The 14,047-nt window shown below is 43.7% G+C and overlaps 1 protein-coding gene across 1 annotated transcript; it reads right to left on the bottom strand.

Moving 5' to 3' along the window:
• Nucleotides 1-5,137: 5,137 nt before the first annotated feature.
• Nucleotides 5,138-12,675, bottom strand: LOC104630703 (bone morphogenetic protein 2). Its single transcript, XM_075758323.1, has 5 exons — nucleotides 11,146-12,675; nucleotides 10,851-10,990; nucleotides 9,994-10,110; nucleotides 8,624-8,825; nucleotides 5,138-6,924 (listed from the first exon to the last, which is right to left on the bottom strand). Exons 1-5 carry the CDS (start codon nucleotides 11,639-11,641, stop codon nucleotides 6,476-6,478), a joined length of 1,404 nt encoding a protein of 467 aa, XP_075614438.1. The 5' UTR covers nucleotides 11,642-12,675; the 3' UTR covers nucleotides 5,138-6,475.
• Between the last annotated feature and the right edge of the window lie 1,372 nt (nucleotides 12,676-14,047).

Raw genomic sequence — 14,047 nt, 5'->3', positions numbered from 1 at the left:
GACTTTGAAGTCAAGTCTGCTTTGACCAGAAAGTTGGGCAAAGATGGCATCCAGACACCCTTTCCAGCCTTTTTTTTTTTTTTTTTTTTTTTTTTTTTGTGATTCTATTCTTGAGTAGTTTTGATAAATCAAGCACAGGAGTATTTTACAAATAGCAAACTAAACCACTTCTATTCCCCCAACATGGTGCGTAGTCCTCCTCTTCTTTTTGTGGTACAGAAAGCATAAATCTTACTAAATAAGATGAAACAATTGTCAGAAGTTACTGGTTAATCTAGTTAAGCTAGATATCAAGTGCATTATCTAACATGCTTACATTTGGTTGTCTTTTTTTCAAACAGAGACGATGCCTTAGCTCTAACAGCAAATGTCTATCTCTCCAGTCAAGAGATCAGAGTTTTAACTGCTATTGCTCAATTCTTTTTCTTGCAACATCATCTGTTCTAATTCTGATTTAGAACCACTAAAACCGTGACACCTTCGACTTACAGCCTGGACTCCAGCAGTAAAATGGGAATCCTGGGAGTAGCAGTGGAGACCCAGAATTCACTGCTTATTCTGGAAATTGTGATCATCTATTCCCAGCAGCACTTCAACCTGTAGAGCTTTCACTGTCAGGAAAGCTGGCCCAGTGCTTAGCTTGATTTAATCTCAGGGAATTTTAAACATGTTTTGGGAAAATTATATTTATTTTTTTTGTCTATGGCTTTTGAGGACACAGTTCCCTGGCCGCCAACACTGGCTCAGCACATTCAGCAGAAAATTTGACATCAATAAACAGTTGATTCCTATGTGGATCACAATACGGAGTCTATACTGTTTTTTAAGTACACACACCCGTTCTATGCTGCCTGACAACTCCATTTAACCAGATAGTTAACCAAGCAATATTTTTGTGAGCAGATCTGAACCAGTGCACTGGGATTTATGCCATAATGTTGCTTTGTGTCAAGAGGTCTGGATTTACAGCATCACCAAATCATGGTTTCAGTCAAAGGCCAAACACTTCTCGGCAACAAGTCATTTTCTCACTTATAGGCAAAACTTACAGCTTTTGTTTTCCAGAACCAAACATGCTGTGATCTGAATTAGAGCAGTTAGTATCTGCATGAATCTATAGCTGCACACATCCTTGTGACAACAGAAAGTTAGCAGTCCCTCTTATCCTGTGAATGGCTTCTAGCAATAAACCCAGTAGGAAGAAAACATTTAATTAGCTGCTTTAAGGCACAATTGTCTCATTCACCAAAGGTCAATTCACACCTGCTAACTACTCTCCTTGGAGGTGAGCTACACTCAACGCCAGAAGGAGAGAAATGGCCTAGGTGTGACGTACTTTTGCACAAAGCCATTGAAACGCACCCTCTGGATGTGGCAATGTTCTCAAATTAGCCCCGAGCACTCCACCTCAGTTACGGATAAGTAGCACCATCCTTTGGGAAGCAGTTTGGGATGAACCGGGAGGGAGGCTGCCTCTGAACATGAATGCATGCACCCATGGGTGTGCATAAAAAAAGAACCCGCATGTATTCGCGCATTTGCGTGTATATGTTTGCATATGTGATCTTAAAGGGACTGGAGATAATCTGGAGGCTTCGGTATCTGTGGGAAAGCCCATGAACTTATGACACGCACACAGCTTCTCTCTCTTTTCAGGAGACAAGCTCCAGGGCTATGAATCAAATACTATCCTCCATGGGTCTTTCAAGTAAAGCACACGAATGCCCCATTTCCTACACGGCGAACATGAACCGTAGTAACTACCCCAGGCAGTCTGGAAACAACTCGGAGCATTCCTAACTGGATACCTCATACTGAACATCATTTTCAAGCCTGCAGAGCCGACAGAATAGAGCAGGGGCTTTTCAGCTGCTTACAGCACTGCTGTCCTCCAGCTTCTTCAGGGCAGGCACATTTAAGTTATCTCCCCCCTCACAAAGGAAGCCATCCCAGACCAATTTCCCCAAGCCCATCCCTTCTGCCTTACCCGCCCCAAGACATCCCCAGCATATCCCTCCCCCTGCTTCAGTGCCAAGAAGCACCTTCCCGTCAGCTATACCTCGTGACAGGAGCACCACAGAAATCCCTTGAAACAAACATTTCTACAAACAAGAGACCATTGTGGATTTGTGCTCTTTACCATTAGCTCTCCCCCACAACATGCTCAGATCCCACATGCCACTGCAGAGTTGTCAGGGCCAGGTTTAGTGCTCTCCCCACCTTACATAATAGTGAGTGTGACTGCACATACCTCACATACCTGGACCTCTGTAGTTCCACAGCAGGGCCAAACTCTTTATTGTGGGGTCGAGCATAACCCTACAGCTTTACCATGGGGTTGGATTCTCTTCCTAGGCATTGTCTGAGTCTTTCTGCCTCTGAAATCCTGCTTTCCATGTGCCTGTGGGTATAAAATGCTAGGTGCGTTATTACTAGAGGAGAATCACACTGATCCCATGCTATGGAGAGGATGCAGAGACCCAGGAGCTGTCAGAGATTCAAGCCAGCAGACGTTGAGTTGCAGAGCTGAGCGCTGTACAGATGCACCACCATGCTAGGGCACTCTGCTTCCAGCCCCCAGCCTGCAGTGTGCCCTCCGTGAGGCTGGGAGCTGGCAGCAGGGGAGAGATGCTACAAGGCTCTCAGTCCTTTAACATGGGGCTCTTCCTCTGTGTACCTCTGGATTTCAGTCTCTAGGGTGTCGATGCTCTTGGTGGCGTCCTGCATATAAAATCTGCAGTCATTCCTTTTTTGTTTCTGCTCTTTACAAAGAAGGAAAGCTCTTCAGGGCCATGTGTGCTCCTCGGTCTTGGTACAGCATCTATCACAACAGGGTTTGCTACCAGCCTTGCTTTTTCTTGCTGCTGTTGTGATGCAACATGGTATAACACCACACATTCTGAGTCACCAACACTTTCCAGACCATCACGTGCTGAAAACTACCTCTGTTCCCTCCAAAATCCTAGCTATTGCTTTTTGGTATGCTACATAAACATATGATGTTCTGATTAAACTAAGAGTCCAAAACATTGCATTTCTTATTTCAGAATTCTTACTAATTTCAGTTAATGCATAACAAGAAAATGTACCTTTATTTAAAAAAAAAAAAAAAAGGAGCATACTTGTGCTTAATTGTTATTCTAATTATAAGTTCTGGAGTAGTGTAAATTTTTTCCCTTGGCATTATTATGAACCTCATTTCCTTACAAAGTCCAGGATAAACAATTCCAATATATTTTGTTTTAATTATCAGGGTTTAATGGGGCATAATGAGACTATGTTGAGTGGCGCAGAAAAAAATAATTTAATGTGTGCAAAACTACTGAGTGCTCCTAGCTTGACTGTGCATATTTCACCTATTGTAGGGCAGCACTATGTTAGCTAATATTCAGCGTGCCCATCATTTATTTATTAATCATACTAGCTTTTCAATAGAAAATTTTCCTTTTTTTTTTTTCCTGGCATCTGAAACAAGAAGAAACCCATTAAGATATTCTGGAAAAAAAAGACAGTTCTCTGAGTTGAGCAGCGAAGGATGCAGCTGATACACACAGCTGATGGTGCTGGAAGCATTTGTCATGTCAGGGACAGAAGACGAGTGTGTTGGATGCAGAACCTGCCTCAGCCAGTCCGTTCCAAATGCAGTCCTTCTCCCAGTGTCATTTGGCAGTGAAAACTTCTGGCTTCAGTTCTTAGGGCCCCTACCAAAAGAAGCAGAGATAACACCAGCTGAAGTCACCAGAAATTACTTTGCTGGACTCTCACTGTACATACATTTTCCCACTCCCAAGGTGTGGTTCCTCCAGATTTAAAACACTACAGATACTTCTGCAGTGAAAAGTGCAAACCAGGAGGCTGGGAAATAAACCCGTAAAGTGAGATTATGATCCTTTATGCTTCCCAAGGCCCCTTTGCCAATGGCACAGAATCCAATGGCTGGGCGTGGTGATGCAGCGGTTAGCATCACCCTGCTACCAGATTTATATTCCACTTTGCCAGGGTGACCATATAGCAAAATCAAAACACCTTTATTTTTTTCCCCCTACGCAGAAGTTTTCCATAGACAGAGGAAGATTTTGGCCATTTGTCTGGGAATTCTGAACACGAGGCAGAGTGGTGATGATGATCTGTTCTGCAGAAAGGATGAACACTTTTGTTCTGCCGCGCTGGACACATGCAGCAGGGTTGAAACACTCAGTCGTACTGGAGTCCCTGTGGCTGTGCCACACAGCTCACACACCACCAGTTCAACATGTGGTCTGCTGGACGGAAATACAGGAGCCCTATCACAGTCTGTTTCCCTGGCTTGGGGGAATCAAGCCTTTTGTCCATAACAGAAATGAGTTTCCTGAACACTCCACTGCCTGTTCCAGCCTGGACCGAGCACCAAGTCCTTTGTCTTAACTGCTGTTCCCAGCAGCAACACCTGCTCTTGGAGCTGTTCTGACAGCCGAGTGTTGCTGCTCCGCTGGTACTTACAACAGCCTCTGCAGCCTTCCAAACAACGAGGCAGGGAAAAACCCTTCTCTCCACACTGACCCATGCATGCCATCTTTTCTTTCTAAATCCTTGCCTTGCTCCAGATCCTCTGCTCCACCCATTCCAGGCCATAGTTCCAATAATCACATGCCTGGCCTACACATATGGGGTGCAGCCTTCTCATCCATCTATTGTATCTGTGAATGACAGTATTTCTTTTGTCCTGGCTTTGTAACTTAGTGAAATTTTCACAAAGGCATCCCAAGATATTACAACATATATATAAAAAAGGCCTTAGACACCAAAAAAACTGAAACCATCTCAGGTATGTTAAATTCAGGGCCTCCATGAGGTAGGCTTTGTTACAAACACCACGTGACGAACCTCAAGGGCTGTAATCTCTACGCCAAACTCAAGTGAGAGTTACAAGAAGCTTCAATGTGAGTTTCACTTCAGGAATAATTACTGGATCTTCCCTGAAGGGAAACACATCTATTCTGCTTATGCATTATACTCCTTGACATGGAGTCAGAGGACTTGATACAGTGCCCACCAAAGCCATGCGGAATGTCCTCTCTTCTGGAAAAGTATTTGATTCATGACTCTAGGAAGGATGTTCAAATATAACACAAAAAACCAGACCAATGTTACATTACATTTATTTGAAAATTAACATTTTATATTACAGATTAAGTTAATATACTCCAAGTGTCTGGGTTTTAAATAGAATAAATTTATTACAGACATCAGTATTTACAGAAAGAAAAACATTTACATAAATATTTTTTTTTTTAATCTCATTGGAGTAAAAAAAAAATCCTCCATAAAGTTTCTACCCACGGGAGATGTCATGTTCTGTGAGAAGTCAGCCTCCTTCAAGGATTAATGGAGACAAGAAACCTAACCAGGCTAAAGTTACAACTCAATGAGTTGATTGAGGACTGCAATGGGCTGGTTACCTGCATTAAATTATAGCAAGACTGAAAGACCTCAGGGGGCCCCTTTTAAGTCTATGCCCTAGTCTTCAAGAATAGAAGGGAATCAGTGAGTACTTTCCATCAGTCTTGCCTCAGACCCAGGACTAGACCAGCATCCAGCATGTTCTCATGGACCTCCAAAGCTTAGTGGTCTTCTTTCTTCCTGCTAAAATATGGGGATTCTGACCCAAGCTTAGGATCCCATCATACAGCCCCTGTAAATACACAATCTTTGCTGCCACACAGCTTAACAGCCACAGCAGACCACAGTGGAAGAGAATGATGTTACAAAGAGGGGGACTGGCTGACGCTTCATCATACAGAGGTGCAGCCCTGAGTCGGAAGCTAAGTTTGCTGATTCCCAGACAAATACTGACCAATGTGTTCCCTTGGACTGGCTAGCAAGTCCCAGGGGGACTTACAAGGAGATCTTTGCATTTGGTAGAGCTGCATAAACAACAGGGGGAAGAAGTGCATTTCCAGGTAATGCACGAGCTGCAGACAGTAGAGGCCTCTGCGATTAGCTACATGCAAACACTTACCCTGAAAGCCCTATGAAGGAGTGTACATCCCCACTGGATCGTGCAGTCAAAGCTGAATAAGGCTGTGCTGCTAAGAGACCTGCACCCTGCCCTGGATTGAGGCAGGATACCATGCCTGTAAAATCATAGGAAATTCTAAGCCTCAATATACAGAATAAGACCTTAATTTGATTGCTCAACTTTTTATGTTTCAATCTCTTCACATAGCAAGTTCCTGTTTTTAATGATTTCCTCTGGTGTACTGGCACTCAAAGAGCTCTCCGTGCAGGTTAGCATACCCTCCAGAAGCCCACAGCTGTTCGAAAGCCAGCCTTAAACACCTTTCCATGCAGCCATGGTGAGGGGAGAAGGATTTGTAGCACAGCTGTTTCTGTCTCTCGTGCCCTGCAAACTGAAATGCCATCTCCCTTGGTATCTTCAGTGGCAAACAGGGACTGAATCCAGGTGCACATCAAACACAGACAAAAAAAGGTCCTGCTAATGACAACCACACCTCGTTGCCACCATGTCTTTATAATTTTTAAGGACCACGTTCTCTTTGTCATCAAAGTAGAGAAGATTGAGGGATTTCAATTCATCTGGCACACAGCAGGGCGTGCTGACATCTTGAGATAGTTTAAGTGTGTGGACTATGGACTGAACTGTAGCATGGTTTGTTGCATTTAGACTTTCCCCCAAGGGGAAGAGACAGGATCCTCTGCAATAAAATGCATTGTATCCACTTGGGTAAATAATCCATCCTGACCAGCCAATAGCACGGAAATCAACGTAGAGTTCCCTTCGATGACATGCTGTTACTTGGTTTTTGGCAGAAGGGACTGCAGCAGCTCGAGGTCTCCTGCTCACGTTTGCATTGCTGCTTTCGATGATCCGAGTTTCACGAGGCACGCGTGAAGCATCATTTTTGGCAGGGTTCATCTCTGGTTCTGAAAGGAAGTTGTGTGTTAATCTTTTGAGAAAGAAATTCATTTCCTAGGTACGCTATTCTGCATGAAAGTCTATTCCATAGATCTACATCAAAATCTTCAGAGCAGATTTTAAAATTACACTTGAACTGTGAAAGTACCAGAAGGGGTGTGTATTCAATTGCCATTTCAGCCATATTTCAAAAACTGCCAAATTCCCTGAAAGGCCCCAACTCAGCAAAAATACAAAGGAAAAGCTCAATAATATAGTAAATACATTCAGTGAACTCCACAGGCTCTTTTCAGGGCTGAATCTGGTCAGAATGATATTAACAGTCTTCATATGGCCACTCCTACAACACAGAGCAGGCTGAGCAGTGCTAACAGAGGGTGGAGATCACAGCTGCTTTCTCTCTCCAGTATTCTCCTCCCAGGAGCTATACCCATACACTTGCAAAAAAAAAAAAAAAAAAGAGTGTGTTCCTGTAAAGCAATATTTTAAAAAATATTTTTCAATTTTCAGATCTGAATAAACTAACACTAGGTTTATGGAACTCTGCTAGAGAACAAAGCTTACTGACACTAGGTTTACTTTCTTAAAGTATCTTCTGAGAAGCCTTGATAAATGTCCATGAGACCTGAAGATCCATGTACAGAGGCTGAAAACCACTGATATACAGGCTGGTAGAAGAAGAGTCTGTGCAGGTTCATTGACAGCAAACAACAGGCAGGCCTAGGGAGTGTCTTCATTGAGAAATGGGTATTAATTTCTTAATCCTGGCACATACAAAGCTTGATGCTTATTAAATTGGCATCTAGGATTTCACTATGAAAATTTTCTTTGGAAAAGAAAAATAAACAGGCCAGCCTCATTTTTGTTTTTAATCAATTTAATCACCTACTTATTAATATTGATGCCAGTCCTACCTAGTTTATTTCTAATATGCAAATACGATCGTTTACGAGAAAACCCTGCAAACCCAAACCAGAATTATTTTTGTCCCTCCTCCTAGCTTTTGCTCTTTGCATTTATCAGGCTCTAAAATCCAGCTTTAGTTGGTTTTACTGGAAGACCAGTGGGAGAGGTAAGACACTTTGTTTTGTAATTTAAGAGATAAGGGCGTTGCCTTTAATGAAAGCAGCCTTTAGTCACAATGCTAATTAGTCAGTGAAGTTAAATACCTGCTTAAAAAACAAGCCAAGGACAGAGAGGTTTAAATGGCTTATTTAACAACCTCTTCCACTCTTGAAAACTGCAGTTAATAACAATACTTACAGTTGCTTTACCAGCATTTTCCCAAAGTTTGCCAGGTCACCGAGTTTTTTTTAGCATAAATCGAATCTGCAACTTTCATGCAAACTTCACCACCACAAAAATAGTATAAATAGTAATTAAAAAAACCCAACCAACCAAACAAAAAAACCCCCACTTCCCACCCTTTACAAACAAAATAAACCAGATTCGCCCTAGCCTTTACGAATATTTCCTGCAAACACAGTTTTTCTGAGGGGAGAGGCAACTTAAGATACTGGGTGTCCTACTAGCAAGAACTATCAAATCAAACTGGTCAGTGACAAAGCTGAACCTGTTCAACACTGCAAGTAGATACTGAGATTAGGTATACGTGACTGAGATTATACATGAGGCAGCAGAAGGTAACAGAAGATGAACAGGGACTTCATATTCTAAACCAGAACTGCTGCTCTTGTGTGAACTTACTTGTGGAAGATGGTACAAAGCTGGCAGACCTTCGTTTGTTACTGTTGGTGAAGAGGACAAGGAGAGCATTTCTACTCTCCTGCAAAGTGCCCTGGCTCTTAGCAAACTTAACCAGGTTGTGCTCAATTCTGTTGTTGAATACATGTGTTGTAGTTAGCAAAAAGCCATGGTTGGAGCTGCTGTTTCCAACCCACTTGGAAACCTGGAAATGAAAGGGAAATGAGAAACTACTGTTTCAATATTCTTAGTACAGCATTATGATCAAGCAATGTTTATATTAGGAAAAGGGAACAGGCAACAAGCGTGTGAGAGCATAAGAACATATATTATGACAGAAGTGAGGTAACTGTATAACTGAGACTCAATTGAGTTTAATATTTAAACCAGTAATTCAACATTTAAAAATACAAAACACCATATGCATTTCCCAAAGCTACATTTACAGCAAGATAATTAATTTCAGAGAATTTACTAGTAAATAAATGAGTCTTGGAGTTAAAATTAACATCGAATAGCAATCATAATAATAGAATAATATGAGCTCTCCAGACTTCCCATACCATTAAAACTCATTTCAATCTAACAAACATGGCATTTGAAGAAATTAACTCGCAATCAAGCAACTTGCCTTTATCTAATTGTTATAATTACAGACTAATAGATAAGGCCAGGCCATTCTCAAGCAAGGCTATCATGACTTAAGATGCAACCCAAACAATCATCCAAGCATCCTGTTCAGTATGATCACAAAGCTCAGGCAATGAAAAACACTGCCTGAGAGTACAGATTTAAACCCAGGAAACTGTATGTTTTAAACCACATTTGTTTTGTTTTTATTGTATAGAAAGTAACATACCATACCATACTGTTACAGTTTAAGGATATTTACAAAACAAATCCTGAAACTAACAAATAAAAAAGTCTACAGAAGAAGTTAAACAATCCAACCATGATAAATTCCAGAACCACAACGTTAAAGCACGCTGCGCGTCTGCTCTGCAGTAATGTCACCAGAATAAAAAGGAGAAATGAAAACCTACTCTTAGCACACAATCAATGCCATCTCCTTCGGCAGCCTAAGGACTAACGTGTTTTAATCACAATGACGTACTTAGGCTGATGTTCCTCCTATCGACCAGGTTTGGGTTACTCAATTCTCATCATGCCCGTGCTGCTAGCAGCATATAAACATTTCTCCTTCAATTCAGGTAGCACCAGGTGCACTTTTAAGTGTAGAGAGAAAGCTTCTCCCTCTGCGGCTGTCCTTCAGTTTGAACTGACCACAAAACCCAGCATAAGGGCAATGCTCGAGTTATGAGCAGTCATTTTAAAAGTTTAGAATTAAAATTAAGTCAGAATTCTCTGCTTACTGTCTGCGTGACGTTGAATACTTCCCAGCCTTCTGTGTACAGGGACAATAATCTGGATGTAATAAGATGTTTTTTTTGTGGCTTACTTCCTCTCTCCAAGAGCTCATACACTTCCACCTTGATGAGAGCAATACAACAAAACAGTAAGAAATGAAACCGTATGTTTTTTCCAGTAAAACAAGGAGGATGAAGATCATGCACATTTCTGCCACATCACAGCTGTAAAACTGTACAATCATTCTAAACCAGGTGAAAAGTAGTTTTTGGACAGTTTAAAAGAAAAGCAAGTATTGCTACATATATCTACTTCGAGATGTATTCAGAGGCAGGATACTGGGCCGTTTCATACTATAGAAAAATATCCCGACCCTTTTCTTTCTATTTTGAGTATCTAACAACATGAAAGTCTTCTGTTCCTCCACGTCCTTGTCTTCAGGTTTGCCAAAAGTCCAATCCGACCTTTTGCGACAGGAACAGATACAATCAGAGTCCTCACCTCCCCTATTTTCCTATGAATCCCTGATTGCTATTATTATTTTTTAGAGCTGCTCAAGCAGATAAATTTCGATTCTAATTTCAAAACATCTCAAAACCCAGAAAAGCACGGTATGTTTTGAGATAGGTCTGACATCCGCATCTTTAGGGAGAGCTCACTGTCATACCGCGCAAAGGACAGTATATGACAAAGCCAAAACCTTGCGTCAACTTCTTTGTATGCTGGAGGCAAAGAAAACGTGAGGACAACAATCAAAAATAAAGCAGGTTTATGTGGTAAGAGGTTGCACTCCTCAATTTCATTATTATTATGGATGAAAGTACAAGTAAGTGTTTAACTGACCGATTGTCTCCCCACTTACTTTGCAAAAGTGTTTCACATCAGACCTTCTAGACACATGCGTCCTCTTCAGCTTGAAGACCCTGAACTCGGCTTTCAGCATCTGCTCGCCCTTCTCCATCGCGCTGATATCGAAGTAGAAGTGGTACTGGTCCACGGTAACTGGAAAACAGCTTTCTTTAGCAACGACGCAAGACCCCGCAAAATAAGCTGTACCCCCGCGTTTTCAACCGCAGCTGCTGGGTCTGCTCAAATCTACGGGAACAGGCGAGGCGGGAGGCGAAGGGGCCCCCGCCGCGCCCCGGCCCCCGGCCCACCTCGGTCCTCGAAGCTGCGCACCACGTCGCCCTCCAGCAGCCCCGGGGCGCGGGTGATGCCGTTGGCGTCGGCCACCTTGTTGAAGAGATCCACCATGAACTGCGGCGGCTTCTTGCGGGGTAGGACGTCGGGCGGCAGCTCCTCGATGTCGAAGACCTCCCGCAGCCGCTGCAAGGCGGCCGCCAGGACCTCGTCCCGCGGGCTGGGGACCAGGGGCAGGCCGCCCGCCGCCGGCAGGCTCAGCAGGCAGGCCAGGCACAGCCACAGCCCGCGGACCGCCATGACCGGCGGCGCTGGCTCGGGAAGGCGGCCTCGGCTGCCCCGCGCCCTTTGGCGGCTGTGACCGCACCGGGGTGAGGAAGCAGCAGCCCTTACGCCGGCCCCGGCCCGCCAAGACTGAGAGCGGCGAGGTGAGTGCGCGGAGCGCTGGGCAGGGTGCTCAGCCCTGATGGCCGCTTCCCCCGGGGGTGGGCGGCCGCGCCTCGCCCGGGCCATTGAGGCCCCTTTAAAGGCTCAATGGGGCATTGCCGCTGATCAACATCAGAGGGCCGCTGGCCGAGGCTCGGGGGAACGGCTGTTGGTTTCAGGGGAAGCCAAGTGTCCGCAAAGCAGCTTGCACTTTTGAAAATCTTACTCTTCAAATTTACTTTTTTTTTTTTTTTAAAAAAGGGCTTTTATTTGGGCATTGCTGATCCCGGGTGCTGTTTTCTGTTATTGCCACAGCAATAAACCGTATCTTGAAAACGTGCGTGAGGCTGAGTACCGGCCAGCCTCCAGCCTCCAGTCCCCGCGCCGGCTCGGCACGGAGCCGCGCGTACGCAGTCCCTAACTCCGGCCTGCGGCTGCCCAGGGTGAGCGTTTAGGGACAGAGTCCGGGTTTCTGCTATTGCAGAGCAGCAGGAGCAGCCAAGCTTCAAAGTAATTTAGGGATGGGGGGAAGCATACGCATTCTGAAAAGCTGTTTTAAGGCTTAAATAATCCCCAAACTGAAACAGCTTTCAATAATTTGCCTTTTTCCCCTCCTTTTGGTTGATGAAGGGAGTTCCACCACAGCCAGAACTGACCAAACCCAAACCCTAAGCATCGTGCATACTAGTCCTTTTTAAGGCAGTCTGGCAACTTACTGAGGAGCAATTACACATTCCTGATGGTTCACGTAGCAGTGCCTGTTCTGCTTGTGCCACATGGTCCCGTGTTCCCTTTTCAGGCAGGAAAACAAAGGGAGGGAGGTTATGGGGCAGGTAGAAATGTCTTCTAGCTCCTCTGCTGAGGCTCGCTGTCTTGGGCAGGAGTACTTGCACTGATCAAGCATTTGGGCCCATAAGGGAACTAGGCGATGACAAAGAGGGTACAGATCCATGCGCTCCCAAATGGGCCATTTGAAGGAAAAAAAGGTTTAATCTGGATTGTTCAAACCGCTCTGATACAGGAAGCACTCACCTTTTGCTGCTCCAAAGCTGAAGTTCCTAGGGCACTTGGCCATGCAGCTTTTCAGCTCGACTCCCTCCTACTGTCACTCGTTCCAGCCTTCAGCTATTGTAGCCACATGTTTGGAAAAAAAAAATTGTATAGTTGTTATTGCTATGTTTTTTCCCACCAGGAGACAAGCTTGCTGATGCAGTTTGCCACGTGAGGTGCAGAGGACTGATGGAGGAGAATAAGAAGCAGTGATGGGTTAATCAGACCAGTGTAAAGAGCACAGTTGCTGCACATAAAGCCACAGCCAACTTTGATCCTCAAAACTCTCCAGTTGTCTTCTAAGGGCTCAAGGTACCTCAGCTCATGACTAACAGCAGTCCTCGATAAAGTAGTATCTATTAACTACCTGCCTGAGAGCATGGAAAGAGACTAGTAAGATGTGAGAAACCATCACTAGACTGATTTTCAGTCATCCTAAAAGCTTTGCTTCCACTCCACTGCTTCTTCACATGCTTATCCTCACAAACCCTACCCTGCCCTTGGGCCTCTTCATTTACTCCTAGTATCCTCCCTAGGCATATACCTCCATTTTTACTCTCATGGTGCTGCTTCCAGACATTAATGTCTGGAAACACATAGCTAGGGTTCCCAAACAACCTTAACTCTGCCCTAGAGGCAAAGATTTATGAAAAAATCCTCTCTGTTTAATATAAGCTGGGACCACAAACAACGAAATGCCTCAATCATAGTAGTGCAACTGCAGAAATTCCAGCCTACAGTTAGCCAAACGTAACCCACTGAGTGCTGTGTTCTTTTATTTTCATATTTCTGATGAGGCAAACAACATAATGAAAGCTTCACTCCCTATTCTTTCGTAAGCCTGTATGACTCACCACTTATGTAAGCCTTATACAGGAGTTGGTCATAGCTCCACTGATGATACTACGTACTGGTTTGCAATTAGTGCAGGGCTTCAACCTCCCTGTTCTGTACAATAAAAATAGGTTCTCTCAACTTACATGTTGTGAGCAGTGTGGCTTTGGGAGCCCAGGAAAAGCAGGGAATCTGTAGGGAACTATGACAGATAGTTAACAACTTAAAATTTTAGATGGATTCCTTAAAGAGTTCAGCATTGGCATTGCTTTTCCTTCTCCCTCTCTGAAATAAATGGATAAACAGCTTAGAGGGTCTGAAGAGTTCAAAATTATCTGGCTTTCAGGTATAGCTTATGGGCAAGAATGGGATTTATTATGTAGCCTGCCACATCATCTTTGCTGCCATTATAATTAATATAGGACATATTGAAAAAGCATGGTGTCATTAGTGGGCAGAGCAAAATTTGCTTGGGAACCTTCATTGTGCATTTCAGAACCTTAGCAAGTTTGGACTTAAATGCAAGTCTAACTCTGCCATTCAGAAATGAAGAGCTCAGAATATACTTTCCCTTCTCCCATTAATTTCATGTTAGCACAAAGAATAAGA

Source organism: Balearica regulorum, chromosome 7 (assembly GCF_011004875.1).
Source record: "Balearica regulorum gibbericeps isolate bBalReg1 chromosome 7, bBalReg1.pri, whole genome shotgun sequence".
Taxonomy (NCBI): domain Eukaryota; kingdom Metazoa; phylum Chordata; class Aves; order Gruiformes; family Gruidae; genus Balearica; species Balearica regulorum.
The sequence above is the reverse complement of the archived record's forward strand: the minus strand, read 5'-3'. Positions and strand labels throughout refer to the sequence as shown.